At 42.5% G+C, this 17,365-nt stretch overlaps 1 protein-coding gene across 2 annotated transcripts in view; it reads right to left on the reverse strand.

Moving 5' to 3' along the window:
* Positions 1–17,365, reverse strand: part of ADGRA3 (adhesion G protein-coupled receptor A3) — a 130,458-nt gene that overhangs the window by 69,709 nt on the left and 43,384 nt on the right. For both annotated transcript variants that reach the window (XM_045392204.3, XM_005554582.5), the window contains one exon: positions 6,304–6,375. In XM_045392204.3, coding sequence (XP_045248139.2) covers positions 6,304–6,375 — 72 coding nt within the window. The remainder of the gene's footprint in view (positions 1–6,303; positions 6,376–17,365) is intronic.

A 17,365-nucleotide genomic window follows, 5' to 3' on the forward strand; every position in this document is an offset into this window, starting at 1 on the left:
TCTATCCTTTTTTATTTATTTTGCTTGACATCAAGGACAATGAACACAATTTTATTTTTACATTTAATCAGAGATCTGCACTGGTTTAAAAGTAAAAACTTTACGTTGGGAGATAACCACTAAAAATATCTGTAACTTTCACCTGGGATGGCATGACTTGCATCATTGTTTTCAGTGGACTTAGTAAGCCCTATGCAAGAAAACCCTGAAGCAATGAATCTTAAGTTTTATTAGTTGCTAGACTTGGAATAATTCATCACACTCTGAATTCTAACAAAATAATTAGAATAAGCTCCCTAAGCCAAACTTTCAAAAATATTTTCATCATATTGCCTCCAAAGTCCCTACTATTCTCTCTCATAGAGAGGTACACATTCTTTGAGTTACTCAGTTACTCTACAATAAGGCGATCTACACCATCCATTTCAAACTAAAAGTATTGGATTCTAAACTGTGTACTTGGTCATGGCAGAAGATGTAGTAGTCTCACCAGAAATTCTAAGAACGTACCATTTGAATCAGGTACCTAACTCATTTGCATTTTTCCTTGACTATTTCAAAAGTTAAAATGAGATGGTTTAATTTTAGGCATCAACTTGGCTGGACTGAGAGGTCTCACTGGCTGGTGAAGCATTGGTTTGGGTGTGTCTGTGAAGGTGTTTCCAGGGGAGATTGGTGCAGGAGTGAATGGACAGAGAGGAATGACCTGCCCTCAATGTGGGTGGGCACCATCCAATCAGCTGGAGCTCCGCTGGGACAAACAGGCAAAAGAGAGGGCTTATCTCTCTCTGTTCTCTCTCCCCTTCCAGAGCAGGACGCCTTCTCCTCCTATTGTTGGACATCAGGCTGCAGGTTGTCTTTTGGACTCTGGAACTTGCATCAGTGGGCTTCCTGGGGCTTTCAGGACTTCGGCCTTGGACTGGGGACTGCAAGGTCAGCTTCTCCAGTTCTGAGGCTTCCAGACTTGGATTGAGCTATGCTACCGGATTCATAGGCCCTTCAGCTTGCAGAAAACCTATTGTGGGACCTCTCTCCCTCTGTGATCACGTGAGCCAATTCCCCCTAATAAATCCCCTCTCATACATCCTACTGGTCCTCTCTCTCTGGAGAGGCCTAACACAGCACCTTAGGTAATCCTGGTCTTCAATACTTTCATAGTTCTGCCTTCCCTCTCTTATGGCAACTTTTGATAAAAGGATCTTAAGCAATACAAGTCTTTACCTGTCCTCATTGTTCTGTAGCTCCTAAGTATTTAATCATATGGGGCCTTTTCGTTTAAATTCCAGTTGATTTTCCTTTTATTTCTAGGTTTCACTGTTAACAAAAATTAGGCATCTTCCGGTAAATTGTTGCATAAACAAGCATATCTGGGCTGTATTTATAATCCTGTCTCAATTCTGAGCTTTAAATGGTGCAATTACCATTGATTCTCTGGGAAACAATTTCATTACAGCTATACCTACTTAAAATGGTATTTAGATATTGATAATGGGTTTTTATTTGGATTGAGAATCAACTTAAATTCGATGATGAAACACAAGAGAAACTGATGGATCTAGGGTTCACCTACTTCTGATAGTATATTCTTCAGAAAGCCACTTCAACTTCCTGATTCAAATTATTTATAAACTAAAGGCAAAGGCATGGCATAATAACAAAAATACTTTATGTATGCTTGTTAAGAGAGATGCACAATTGAAATTAATGACTTAAGAACCCATAAAAAAAAGGGTCTGTATCTATGAGCAACTAGCAAACACTACTGTCAAATATCTTTATATCCCATTGAGTTTACATACAGGACTTCTTCAGCTTGCAAGCTGTGTATCCTACGTTAATTATAAGTCATCTGTTTGGAATTAAGAATGTATCTTCTAATGGGAAGAATATTATAAATGGCAATTACCTTCCTAAGCAAGAACACAAGAGACTACTTAACATGTAACACAGTGAAAGACTACTAAGGCAATGCCTGGTACAATATCAGTAATTATATTAAATACTCCTGAACAAGAATTTTTAAAACTCATTTTGGATGGCAGTGCTTAAGAGATTATTTACTGAAAGATAAATAACCAGATGGAGATTCTAAGATAGTCTGCAGTATCTAAAACATACTGAAGAAACTGCTTTTTATTAACAGCCAAGTTTTCTTCAACCTGTATCTCAGCATAGAGATAACATTAATCAGCATTAATGTTTTTATTACCTAAAAGCTGTGACTACAACAGTGTGGAACACAGAGGGAGGGGATACAATAACGACCTGTCTGAGAGTATAATTTCACATTCCGCTCATTGAGGGAAAAAAATAGATTGGAGGGAAAAATATTCTAAATGTTCTCATACTTTCACATCAGAATCACTGGGAGGGATGGTTGAAATAAAAATCATTCAGCATCAGCCCCAGAGTTTCCGATAGGGTAGATCTGAGCCCCTACACTTTTGCTTTCTACTTGAGGATTCATCTTCCCAGGCATGGGTGCAAAACTGACTCCGGCACAGACAGAAGCACAAAGAAAGGGAGTCACTGCTGTAAATCACGCTCACCTGCTGCTGCCCCTCCACTCCCTAATGACCTGTGTCTGGAGGCGCAGCCTGTTTACGGTCATGCTCCATATCCCCCGCCTGTGTCTTGATAGCTAAGTCCTAACAACTTCCAAGACTCTTATAGCAGCTAAACTCTAGCTACTGCGTCATCTCCTTGCAACTGTATTTCGATTCCATATCCAGGCTCGTGGTCAGTGTTTGTAATTCCATTAGACTGCAAACCCCTCAAGAGGTTCCTGATTTACCTGTGTGTCTCCACAGCCTTGCTCACAGCTGGGCTCTCAGGATGAACTTCAGGAATGTTTGTTTAACTGAACTGACGCCGATCATTGCCTTATCACTTTGATTATGCTGCCATACCTGGTTGAGAGTGCTTTTACTGAACTCTAAACCTGGCTTGGTCCCATGCAATCTGATGCCTAAGCTCCACCCTCCTATAACTCTTACCTTTCTTACCTAGAACTCCAATCTCCACTACCACCTACCCCAGACCAGCCAGTTTTTCTAACTTGTTTCATTAAAAGCCTTCACTAGAAAATAATAAAGTGTAGAATGGACGGAAAAGAAGAAAACTGATTAGTAGCAAGATCTCCTCCAGATGGCCCTGAGCTTCTAATGAGTGGAGACAAAGACTGATAAACACAGGGAACCACCACCACTCACCCCCAGCAAAAACTACGGTATGAAAATTCCCTACTGATTCAAATTGTAACTAATTTTCAAAGACAAAGAGAAAATCCTTTAACTCCTACCGTTCTTAACCTTACAGAATTCTGACCCTTAAGACTGCCTACGAGAGAAAAATAGGAGGAAAGCTACATCTACAGGTTTTAGATGAAAGATATTTTACTTGCAAAAGCAATAACAAAAAAAATATTTTGCAAAAAGGGCATGACCAATTTTTACAATTGGATTTGACAATAAAAAAGAATAGGTTTTGCAAATACTGCATGTTCTCATTTTTAAGCAGGAGCTAAATGATGGGAACACATGGACACATAGAGGGAACAACACACACTGAGGCCTTTTGGAGGGAGGAGGGTGGCGGGAGGGAGAGGATCAAGAAAAACAACTAATGGGTACTAGGCTTAATACCTGGGTGATGAAATAATCTGTACAACAAACCCCCGTGGCACAAGTTTACCTATGCAACAAACCTGCACTTGTGGCCGGGCGCGGTGGCTCACGCCTGTAATCCCAGCACTTTGGGAGGCCGAGGCGGGCGGATCACAAGGTTAGGAGGTCGAGACCACGGTGAAACCCCGTCTCTACTAAAAATACAAAAAAAATTAGCCGGGCGTGGTGGCGGCGCCTGTAGTCCCAGCTACTCAGGAGGCTGAGGCAGGAGAATGGCCGGAACCCAGGAGGCGGAGCTTACAGTGAGCCGAGATTGCGTCACTGCACTCCAGCCTGGGCGACAGAGCAAGACTCCGCCTCAAAAAAAAACAAAAAAAAAAAAACAAAAAAAAAACTTGCACTTGTACCCCTGAACTAAAAAATTTTAAAAAAAAGAAATAGGTTTTAAACGACTAAATAAGACAAAAGATGTCAAAAGTATTAAGATGGAAAGTCAATGTCAACATTTAAGTCATGGTGTAATTAAACTAAAAGCAGCCATACCCAGTGTTATTATGCAAATACTACAGAAAACCAGTAAGACATAAAAAAATACCCACACACACTGGAGGGGGAAAAAAAAGAAAACTTAAAGAAGTGTATAAGAATCCCAAAAAAACAAGAGATAGAGCCAGCCAAAAGGATGACTATAAGGAAAATAAAATCACGGATCTGGTCTCTCTCCCTGATCTTTTGTCCCTGGTCTCCCTACACTTATGTGGTTTCTCCTTATTGCCATCAGAATATTCTGAAATACAAATCTGATCATGTCAATTCCATATTCAAAAAGTTCTGGTAGCCCTCTACTGTCTAAAGAACAGATTAAACATTTTTAATATAGCAGGTCTTCAAAAGCCCAGTCCCCTGACCAGCATGATCTTCCAATATTCTTTTTCCTCTTTCTACTTTCTGCTCTGATCAAAGAACTAAACTATTGTCCCAAGAGATACATGCTTGCACACCTGCGTCCACCCTGTTTGGAAGGCCTTTTTAATACATCTTCATTCCCTGGGAGCAAGTTCAAATCTAAACAAGTCCGTGGCTCTCACGGCAGGCTGTTCCCATCGCAGGCGCTCTCTCCTTTCCCTAGCAGGTTATGTTTATGATTTTACCTGTTACAGCACCTGTGTGTGCGTTCAGATGTATTTGCACTAACGACTGAAGGGTAGCAGAACACGCCACCCAAAACATGTCATATTGGCATAAGGATTATTTCTAGCTACAGGCCGATTGAAAAGCAGACAGATACAAGAAAAGCTCTCGGCTCTACCCTATCTGATGAAAAGCAGGACATAAATTTAGAAAGGTGTCCCTCCTCCCTTCTCCACCAGAAGGGACAGAAGTTCCTCCCCGGAGAGGGCTTTGGACCCTTATCAGCTTAGTCAAGGCACCAAAGGAATCTACACAACAAACATTACTAATTAGACTTTATCTACCATTAGTCTCCTGTATGTTTGCCTTCCCACAATTTGCTTTCCCTTAAGAGACTCAAGGTCCTTCTCCTTTGCCTTGTCACTTCTCAAAAAACGTATTGCTCCTTGTTGAAAGGCTACATAAGCCAGAGTTCTAAGCCACCTCTTTTGAGAATTACTCTTTTCCTGAGTTTTCTCAATACACTTCTGTTTTTCTCTTGTTAATCTGTCTTTTGTTAGAGGTCCAAGCTGAGAAACTGGAAGGGTAGAGGGAAAATTATTTTTCTTCTCCTACATCTATCCCCCCAAACCCCAAGAGTCTGCAAGATCTTCCAAAGAAGTCAGGGCATGGCAAGTGGTTAAGTGCTCAGTAAATGCTTTCAGAAAGAATAAAGGATGGAGAGACAGTCCTCATGGCTTTTTTGTAGAGCCGCTTCTAAAATGTGGGCCTGCTCACACAGCAACTGCGAAAGGAGCTTCATATAGGAGATAGGGGAGTTGTTTAGCTTCAGAAGTAATAAAAAACTGGTCCTTGGGTTTCAAAATCGTAATATATAGACACACATGAAAATGGCAAGACTTTAAATCATTACTTAAAAGGTACCTTTGTTTACATGGCATTTACAACAGACACAGTTTGAAAATCGTCTACAGATTATGTCTGCTGGCAAAGCCGACATGGTAATGATTTCAGTAGCAGAAGAGGAACACAGCCAGCCACCATCAAACAAATCAAACCACTGTGCAAATTAACCACCTTCTCAGCTACTTACATAAAATATTCTTTCTGTTTTTCTTTCTTTTTGTTTTCTTGAGACAGAGTCTCGCCCTGTCGTGCAGTGGCACGATCTCAGATTATTGTGGTCTCCCACTCCCAGGTTCCAGGGATTCTCCTGCCTCAGCTTCCCAGGTCGCTGGGACTTACAGGCACACGCCACCATGACAGCTAATTTTTGTATTTTTAGTAAAGACCAGGTTTCACCATGTTGGTCAGGTGGGTCTCGAATTCCTGACCTCAGGTGATCCACCCGCCTCGGCCTCCCAAAGTGCTAGGATTACAGGCGTGAGCCACTGCGCCCAGCCTCTTTCTGTTTCTGTATCAGGGACCTGGTCAGGTGAAGCTCAAAGAATTATTAAATGTCCATTTTTCATCATGTTAAAGTAAGTTGACAGCTACTTATACAAGGAACAATTCAAACTCATAAGCAAGCAATTCAAACACTTACAATCTTTTTAGAGATGACAGTCCCCAAAAGGCACCTGGATCTATACTACTAATAAGATTGTTTCGGAGATCCCTGTTAAAAATAAAATAAAAGTTATTCACATATCAACACTGTAACAAGTATTCAGGCACACCACACTTACCTGCTACACAAAAAAACAAAAGTGTAATAGGAGGAAACTGAAGCCAAAATGATTAAGCCAAGATCAAGCCAGTAGTAAATGGCAGAGTCAGAATGCAAATTTGACAAATCTAGCTCCAGAGTCTTTTGGTTTGGTAAATAAAAGAATAAAAATATATGCCATAAAAGAAGTATGTGACCTAATATATTATTCAACTTCACAATTATCACTGAACTACAATCATATACATTACTTCTATAATTTCTTCCTTAGTATGCCATACTTTGAATATCAAAGTAAATCTAATTACAATTGTCATAAACATCATTCAACTGAATTTTTAAAACCCATCTTCAAAAATATACACTCTAAAATTCAAGTCTTTTGGTTGTTGATATATTTTCCCTTCCCTGGCCTTCTAAATTTAGGTTTTTATCTTTTTTGTTGTTGCTGTCATTTGAGACGGAGTCTTGCTCTATCACCCAGGCTGGAGTGCCATGGCGTGATCTTGGCTCACTGCAACCTCCACCTCCCAGGCTCAAGCAATTCTCATGCCTCAGCCTCCTAAGTAGGTGGGGTTACAGGCGCCTGACATCACACCCAGCTAATTTTTTGTATTTTCAGTAGAGAGAGGGTTTTGCCATATTGGCCAGGCTGGTCTCAAACTCCTGACCTCAAGCAATCTGCCTGCCTCAGTCTCTCAAAATGCTGCGATTACAGGCATGAGCCACCACACTCGGCCTATGGTTTTCTATGGGGTGAGGATATAAAATAAGTGTGTGATAAACCACAATACATAGCTCAAAGCACAGATGCACAAGCTTCATACCACGTGGAATGTGATAGCAGTCACTATTTGTCCTCATTCTTCTCAAGTGTGCTGGCACATCCATGCAACAGCACTACTACTTAGGGATGGGAGGCAGCAGTGAGTGTCTCAGCCACATCCCTCTACCCGTGTGGTTTTGCAGACAGGCTATGGCTACAGCTCTCCTCCTGGTCACCGGGCTCAGCTGGGGACTTACCAGTCGCCTATACAAGTGTTTGGCTAGACCTCTGCGGAGAGCTGACAGTCTAAATACAGTCCTTTTCCCTAGACCACACTTCTGCCAGTGACTGGCCCACTCTTCAGCTTTATGGGACCCCCTCAGCTGGGACTGTCTGTCAGGACCCACCTACAACCTTGTCTGCTGAAGCCAGAGTGGCCTCTGCTCATCTCCCAGGGAAGCTGACGCCAGATGGCGAACTGAAACTCTTTTCAGTTTTTCTTCTCCTGACATCCTTACGTAACAGTGGCAACCTTGCCCCTTCTTTATATAGCCACGTGTAAGCTTCCAACACTACTCTTCATTTAAGGATGCACACACCATTGGTGAAACAAAACAGACAAGTAGAGAAATGCTCAGTACAAGCCAAGGTAACCAGTACCTCCAGGGTGCCTTAGTCCCTTACTTACTTGAAATGTACAAGACCTTCCTAGAAGTAGGCCCTGGACCACTGGCACCCCCTGTCAGCACAGCACGGTGTGAGGCTCTTTAATAACAATTGCTCCATCATGGGCATTCTCACCTGTGCCCAGGCAGTCTAAATTATTTAGAGGAAAATCCTCAGTTTGCCTTCTCCACCCACTCCAAATCAGAAAGCAGCAGGCATCCCTTCTCTACCTATGCGACAGAAAGGACTCCAAGGAGGTCTCGCTGCAATGAACACAGATTCATGTGTTTTCTTCCATCCAATCAGAGGCACATTCAACGTCACTGTCCCACCAGCTAATGAAAGTGAACTGCCGTACATGGCATGCCTCATACCATGTGAGTTTTCTCTCAGGCTCATTCTATCAATATAGCAAAAGTTACAACATCAAAATTGGCTTCTGGTTGGATTCCCCAGAAATTTCACAAAAGCATCCTGAGGAGGTTGGCCCTTCGCTCAGCAGTGAAGCCCAGAGCGTATTTACCGTAAGCCCAGCATTTTTGATATGTTAGTGGCACTGTGGCTTCCCATACTATGCGCGCTGTTTAATACCTGGTGATAGAGACTGGACTAGAAATTCTCAAGAACGCTGCTCTGGAAATGCAACCTGTGAATTCTGGGATCACTGTGGCCTCCAGCAAATTCTATGGTCTTTCTTACATCTCATCCTCATTTTAATACACGGGCACTCCTCAGTAGCTAGGGTTGGGTTTCCAATTCTACCACCTCCCCACAATCAGAGCCAGGTTTTTCTAAATAAAACCAAACCCCCTGCAACCCCCGCCCCCCCAGTACTTCACAATATTTTAAAAAACAAAATGATTATTAAACATCAGTATAAAATCTACGCTCTGATTACTATCACTGGATACGTAGTTCATTAATCAGAATTCTGAAAACTTCATATTCCCTAAGAAGAAAACAGCTTTCTCGATGCTGGTAACTACCCTAACTTTTTGGGTTTTTGCACCCAACCTCTAAGATATTTTCTAAATAAAGTATCTGAAAAGATCTGAAAAAGTCAGGAAGCTTCACAAAATACACTTAAATGGTCAGAAAAGGTCTCAGTAGTCAGGTAAACTCACAAATCCCATTGTTCTCTCTGGACTTCCAACCAGCTTTTAAGTTCTCTTAACTTGGAGTAAAAAGATGATCCCTGGTGTAGCAATTTCAACAGAAAGAGGAATATTATGCAGAGGGTAAGTTCCCTACTGTGAACGCCATGGTCCCAGCATCCTTTTCTCCAGGTACCTGCTGCAGCAGACACTGACAGCACGGCAGCGCTCACACCTGCGGTCCCTCTATCTGCAACTCATCCCCATGCAGCTTTCTCTTGGGCGCCTCCTGAGAGTCAATCCAGGAAGGTCAGAGGGGTAAAGGGCATGAATGGCCATAGGAAGAGCCCTCACCTGGGAGCAAAACAGAATATCCCAGAGGGCTGGGGGTTCTGAGCGTGTGCCTCACTGGCTCCCAGCAGTCCCCAGTACCAGCTGCCTGCTGCAGGAGCTGCTTGGGAAGACACTGCCCTAACAGCTGCCCTTGCTTCTCATGGTCCAGCACCAAATATGAGGGCTGTTGGGCAAACTTCCCAACCAAATTACTACACGGAAAGCTCACCTGGGGACCTGCTTCTGGGGAAATGCAGGTTAAGATATCAGCCTGGTAATGTGAACCAGCCAGTACCCAGGCCAAGCAGAGACCTAAGGAAACTCTGCCCACTCCACTCTAAGGACAAATAGCCAAAGGGTGTAGACCAGAAGCCATTCAAAAATTCAAAGCTTCTGCAGTGAGTGAAGGTGTGAAAGGTTTGCAACTATCAAAGGTTCCAAAATTTAATAGTAATAACACTATAATTATTGCTGTCAATTATTTAATGTTTATTTATTTACTTATTTTTTTGGTGGGGGGAGCAGCCTTCTCCATTGCTTTAAGGTGGAAACACCTCTACTTCTCCATATGGTACAGGTAGTGCCCCCAAATTTTCAACACCATCCCTTCAGGCATGACACCTGATCAACCTTGTACAGATTTTTCAAATACTCTGGCCTTAGCAATTATATGACTTTGGTCTAACTACATCCAGGACTTGTGGGAGAGGGAGAGATGAGCATAGACATTCCCACTGGTTTGATATGAGGTCAAGATCTGAGTCTGGAGCTGCTAATGGCCCTGTTGCTACAATCTGAAGAAGCCAACAGAATGGAAAAGAGAAAAATGGTGAGCCCCTGGATCCAGCCAAGCCTGAAATCCACCTCTAACTCTGGGCTGTTTGGATGCACAAACTACTAAATATAGTGAGCTGGTGTCTATCACTTATGAGACTATTAAGACCTTATAATCACCCTAGGAGGCAGTGTCATTGTTTAAGATGAGGAAACTCATGCGCAGAAAGATTAAGAAATTCAGCCAAGTTCTTGATCTTAATAAGTGGCCAGGATTTAAGGGTATCTTTCTGACTGACACAGTGGAGATTTGCTAAAGGAACCAAGTAAATGTATAGCTAAAATAATAGGAAAACAGGTAAACCAAACACACTGAAAAGTTGGCCATGATCAAGTTGAGTTGCTGGAGATAACATTCTTTCGACTTCTCCATATGTTTGAAAAACTAAGTTATTTTATGTGGTAACCCCCAGCCTTCCAACTAGGCCTCAAAGTTACTGCCTCTCTGTCCAGGTCATCATCATCAGCCTAGCCCAGGTTGTAAACCACACAAGTTCTCACCTACGTCCGATTCTCCATTTGAAGTGATCTTTTTAAACACAGACCTGATCAAGTCTCTGCTCTGATTGAAACCTCAAAAAGATATACAGTCCCTCAGAAGGAAGTTCAGGTGCGTTAAGGTAACTTCCAAGACTACCCATGGTCCCAGCCTTGCCCACCTTTCCTTCACCAACTCTCACTTCCCATCTGCTCAACATCTTCCCTTAACACTCACCCTGTCTCTCTTCATTTATACCAGTCATACTGCAAGATGTTTCTAGAAACGGTATTTCCTCTCACCTCCAGTCCTCTGCACTTGGGATTCCCTGTCCGGAACACATCACAATCTCCTCCAACTCACAACTTCACCTCCATCCCTCTTCACCCACGAATCCTTGAGGCCTTGGGTGAAACTCCATTCCTTCCTCCAGAAAGATACCTGTGAATGCTGGGCACACTGGCTCACGCCTATAATCCCAGCACTTTGGGAGGCCGAGGCAGGTGGATCACCTGAGATCAGGAGTTCGAGACCAGCCTGGCCAACATGGGTGAAGCCCCGTCTGTACTAAAAATACAAAAATTAGCCAGGCATGGTAACATACACCTGTAGTCCCAGCTACTTGTGAGGCTGAGGCTTGAACTCGGAAGGCAGAGGCTGCAGTGAGCCGAGATCACACCACTGCCCTCCAGCTTGGCGACAGATCAAGACTCTGTCTCAAAAAAAAAAAAAAAAAACCCTGTGAATAACAGTGCTCTGCACCCTGTCCTGTGGCATCTCTTATCACGCTGTACCAAGTGCACCTCAATTACTTCAACTGTCTTCACTGAGAGACCACAGGTTCCACAAGAGCAGGCTCTGCTCCACTCAGCGAGGGGGAGACACGCAATACAGAGTGTGTGGAGGGATATGTTCATGGACGAAAGAACACACCAAGGCTAGGAGACAGAATTACATTAACCTTTCTATAAAAATATTTTAGGCTGGGCACAGTGGCTCACACCTATAATCCCAGCACTTTGGGAGGCCGAGGCGGGTGGGTCACAAGGTCAGGAGATCGAGACCACCCTGGCTAACATGGTGAAACCCCGTCTCTACTAAAAATACAAAAAATTAGCTGAGCGTGGTGGCAGGTGCCTGTAGTCCCAGCTACTCGGGAGGCTGAGGCAGGAGAATGGCATGAACCCAGGAGGTGGAGCTTGTAGTGAGCCGAGATCGCGCCACCGCACTCCAGCCTCGGCAACAGAGCGAGACTCCGTCCCCCGCCGCCCCTCCAAAAAAAAAATATATATATATATTTTTTTTTTAGTAAGTTATGGTTGGCTACAAAATTACAAGGCTGTTCATAAAGTCAGATAATCTGGAGAATGCGGTATCTCATTACGAATCATTTCCATTTCTCCATAAAAGTAGACAGTCATGATGTCTGCAGTTGACCTTCGAATAATTCACCAAACATATGTAGGTATATTCCAATACAGAAGAAAAAATGATGGCATGTTGTTAATAATTACTGAATTGTTGAATCTGGGTAAGTAAATTGGTAATATGAAAGATATGGCACTGCCCTTTCAATTTTTCTGTATGTTTAAAACTTTTCATAATCAAATATTTGATCCCCAGCATTTAAGTCCCAGGAGGTACAGTTAATCATCAGGACTGACTTATTAGTTCCTATCTTCCTCCCTGCAACTCCCCAACTGACCCTCATTTCAACAAGATGATTTTATGAAAAAATTCAACCTGTATGTTTTTGACTTGTTTTGCATAAGCTAAAAAGCTCTGTAAATAGAAATATATAATGTCAGTTCCATTTTTTTAAAACATACGTTTCCCTTTTCAGATTTTAAACAGCATCTACAACAGGAACTGATTTAGCTAAAGCAGTACATCAATTTGGAGTCAATGATGAACTGCATATGTTTCTACAAAATACCTCTCATGAATAACTGAGCACTGTAATATAATTTAAAGATATACTTTTCCTTTAATAAAAAATTCCTGACATATTATATAACATTTAATAATAGCCATATTAATCAGGCATTGCCAAAATATATTTATAGTCAGATTCTCTCATTTAACATCCCCTTTTCCCCCCACCAACCCACAGCTTCCCTAGTAAACAGGAGTCTGACTTCAGGATGTATGGCTAAATCTGAATACATTGGATCATTAAAGCATAAATGAAAAAAAGCACAAGAATTGCTTAAATAGAACTAAAGGAATATTTTAAGTTCTTGGTAAAAGAATTACCTCCTTTAGGAAAGAACATAAAGTAGACCAGCTAAGATGCCTTTAACTGCAAGTATCAGAACCCTCAACTCAAAATGGCTTCAACAATCACAAAAGTAATTCTCTGGCATCACAGGAAATCAAGAGTTGGGCAACCTTTGTGGTTGCTTCCATCCATCTCTCAGATCCACCATCCTCAGAATGTAACTGTGCCTTCAGGCTGAGCCTGACTTACAACACGGAATCCCAGGTTCAGAAATCACCTCCAACCACAAAGTCATAAAAATAAACAGACTTTCTTCTCGTACCTCTCCTTAAAAGCCAGGAAATCTCTCTCCACATCCCACAGCAGACTGTTCTGCTCCTCATCTCTTATTGACTAGGACAGACTCTGTCAATAGCTGGAAGAGATGCTGAATTACCTTAGTGGCCTAGGGGTAGGATTCACATTGGAAAGTCAAACACACTGACCAGTAGGCAACTGTAGCGTCAGCAGTTACAGAGTATATGGGGGAGGCATGTGTCTAAATACTGGTAACTGAATACATAGCACAATACAAGAATGGCAATTCCATAAAATGAAGACAGAGATGGGGCTGGGCGCAGTGGTTCACGCTTTACTTGGGGGGTGACCCCAGAATGCATCAGTAGAAATCCCAATAATTGTGGGAGAGCAGCCCACTTTAGAAATAAAGAAAAAGTGATGAAAGGGCTGGGCCCTTTTTTTCTCCCTGTTTATACTTTATTTTATTTTATTTTATTTTATCCCAGCACTTTAGGAGCCTAAGGTGGACATTCACTTGAGGTCAGGAGTTTGAGACCAGCCTGGCCAACACGGTGAAACCCCATCTCTACCCAAAATACAAAAAGTAGCTGGGCGTGGTGGCACACACCTGTAATCTCAGCTACTTGGGAGGCTGAGACAGGAGAATTGCTTGAACCTGGGAGATGGAGGTTGCAGGAAGCCAAGATCATGCCACTGCACTCCAGCCTGCACAACAGAGTGAGACTCCGTCTCAAAACAAACAAACAAACAAACAAACAAAAAACAGATGGAAGAAGGAAGGGTACAGACTAGTGAATGCATGGATGATGGATATAAAAGTCTCAATGCTGAAAACAACCTAAAAAAAACCGTATCTACCAAAAAACCAAGCAGAAAATGTATAGGAAGTATAAATTTAGGTAATTCTATCTTTTAATAATAATGTTTTTTAGCAAGTAGGCCAACAGAGACAATTACTATGCAAGTTTAGCAGCCTAACACCATGGGGCCTATAGGATCGAGAATCCAAAACATCAATTACCTGGGTGGGTGGGGGGAAAGACTCCTTGGTTGATGTGACAGAAGGGCCTATATACTCTTCCTGTAGATGTCTGCTAGCTTCTCTCCCTCACCTCCCTCTGTTCTGTGCTTTCCTCCTGGAGGAGGTGTCCCTGCACACTCTACTGAAAACCAAGGACACCCTCAGCCCACAGACAGCCCCCTCCTGACTGGTTTTGCTCCATGGCACTTACCACTATCTATCATCTTCTTTATTTGTCTGAATCATTTCATTTATTGTCTATTTTGTAATCACTAGAATGTAAGTTACACGAGGCAGAGAGTGTGCACTACTTGTCTTCTTCACTTGAAAAATGTCCAACACACGGTAACTCTCGATCACTTTGTTGAATGAATGAATCCTCACTGTATTTATCAGACCAACTGGTGCTTGACCCACACCCACTTCTTCTTATCACACTATGCCTTCTCCTAAACAATCTCATCACCACCTACAGCTTTGAGTCCCTAGACTCAAATTTGTAACTCTAGACCAAATGTACCACTTCTATGAGTTCTCACTCAATGTCTCCGTCTGGAAGCCTAACAGCCATCTCAAAAGTCAACCTATCCCACGTTCAGTGTGGTATAGGATACCATAATCTGTGCCTTCACAAAACCCCAGGGGATTCTAATACTCATGAAGTTTGATAACCATGGTCTAGTCTAGGGCACTGGTCTCTAAACAGAGAGTATGAGCTTTAAATTACCTGAGACCTGACATGGCTCCCTACTTCTACCCCATCCCAAACCGTCCCATCCAGCATGAGCAAGGCTCTCTCTTCAGTCTTTCTAAATTTCATCCCATTCCATCACAAACTCCCAGACATTCACAGTGCTGCACTCCCAAACTTAGTATCCTCTTACACATTTTCTTTATCCACAGTACTTGAGATTTGCTTACTGTATATATCCTATGTTTCTCCCCATTACTGCATATGTTCCATAAACCCCAAGCCTAGCACAGTGTGAGCACCTTAAATGCTTGTTGAATACACTTAAATCGGCTACATGGAAAAGGCTCATTATCTGTTGAGGCAATACTTGTACCAAACCTTCATATTAAGTCAACTATCTTTTTATGATTTTAATTAATATGATACAATAAATCTGCATCAGTTATCCACTCATTAGACTCCTAAAATAAAGCAAACTACCTTCAAAAGGTGAACCAAAACTAGAAAACTAGCTTCTATGACACCATCGGGATTTAGTTACTTTGTCATAAAAAATAAAACCCCAAATCTAAGCTCCTAAATTTAAAAAAAAAGAAAAAAAAAACTCAACCTAAATATTCCTATGAAAATAAAACACACACACACTGCTATCTTCCTACATGGGGCAAGATCAGAAACAAATGATGGGTCATGTTCATTAGTTCAACGGAGCCAGCTCTTACTATCTCAGCCCACTCTCCCCACCCTACCCTACAAAACCCTAACCCTTATTCTGTATGACTTGGCTCCAGGAATTCCAAGGCCACAGCTTTGAAGTTCTGACCTTGGTGTGAGTAATTCCTTGTTCTGCCAACCATCTTTTACACCATACCCTATCTGCTGTATTTTCAAGTCATCCGGTTATTCTATTCTCACCTTCAGGACTCTCTGACTAGGCAAATCTGAATGGCAAACATGTTCTTTGGCCGGTTGTATCTCTTAGGTAGAATTCTCCCAGACAAGGGTGAAAATAATGGCTTTACTCGGGGGGTGACCCCAGAATGCACCAGTAGAAAAGTGGGAAGTGAGACAAGAAAGAGAATGATGCCTAACAAGGTGAGCTGCTGAAGACTTTACCACTGAGGTACCTGAGATTCAGTCCCCGGGCACTCTCAGGCCGGTGGAGAAGGCACCTCAGGGCGGCCCCACCTGACAGGTGAGGCAGGCAGGGTAGTTACCCACCATCTGCTCTCAGTCGCTGGTTGAGGGCTGCTGAAAGCATGAGTGGGTGGGTGGGGTGGCTTCCACGCCAGTACTGGAGCCAAGAATGCTCTCAGGCTTTCATTTAGAAGACATAAGCAGAGACGCACGCAACAGTCAGTGCTGAAGGAATAAAGTCCGCTCCCCTGGAGGAGCAGGGAGCACCGAGTGTCTCCCTCCCAGGGCCAGAGCAGAGCAGCTAAGAGCCCAGCCTTTATTATCCTTAGCAAACTAACACAGGAACAGAAAACCAAACACCTTATGCTCCCACTTATAAGGGGGAGCTAAACGTTAAGAACTTAGGAACACAAAGAAGGAAACAAGAGACGCTAGGACCTACTTGATGGGGGAGGCTGGGAGGAGGGAGAGAAGCAGAATAGATAACTTTTGGGTACTGGGCTTAATACCTGAGTGATGAAATAATAGGTACAACAAACCCTCATGACATGTAACAAACCTCTTTAAAATAAAATAAAATAAAATAAAATAAAATAAAGTATAAACAGGGGGAAAAAAAGAGCCTAGCCCTTTCATCACTCTTTCTTTCTTTCTAAAGTGGGCTGCTCTCCCACAAAAACCGCACGGGAGGCACATCCCCACTGGGCATGCATGCCCCCCCTCACACACAACTGCCAGACTGAGGCCAGGACTCAGGTCTGGCCCTTGATGTGTGTGTACTTCAGATATGCTGAGCTTAGGGCCAGTGTAGATAAAGATGTTCTCTAACACAAGAGGCCCAGGTCCCAGGGTCAACACTGGGTTTTCACACTGAAGCCCCCACTCATAAAACGGTCTCTCAAAGTCCCTTATCTGTATATTGATCTCTGTGGTCCCAATAAAGGAGTGAGGAAGTATTTTGGGATTCGTGAATAAACAGACCCCTGGCTAAAAACAATCACAGCACTTTAGTATCACCCAAAATGGCTCCTTAATTTGTTTCTAACATGTACAGAGATTTGTTAGCTTTAAATGGCTGAAAATAAGGTCAAAGACAAGGGAAAGTAAGAAATAGATGCAAAAAGGGTAGTAATTCACACCACAGCACAGAACATTAGCTGTGCTGTCTATACTTTTTATGGTGTACATGAACAGCCACATCAATCTTAGGTGCCAAAAATAAAATGTGTTTCTAAACACAACAGACACTATTTATAAACTAGGAGTGCCTGCCATCCTTTCTTTTGGAAAGGGAAGACCATACTAATGCCTTTCATTATCAACTAAGCACATACTAAATGCTTGACACTGTGTTATATGCAAGTGGTATCTGTCAACCCAGTAACTTTTCTTTGT

The sequence above is a fragment of the Macaca fascicularis genome, chromosome 5, assembly GCF_037993035.2.
Source record: "Macaca fascicularis isolate 582-1 chromosome 5, T2T-MFA8v1.1".
NCBI lineage: Eukaryota > Metazoa > Chordata > Mammalia > Primates > Cercopithecidae > Macaca > Macaca fascicularis.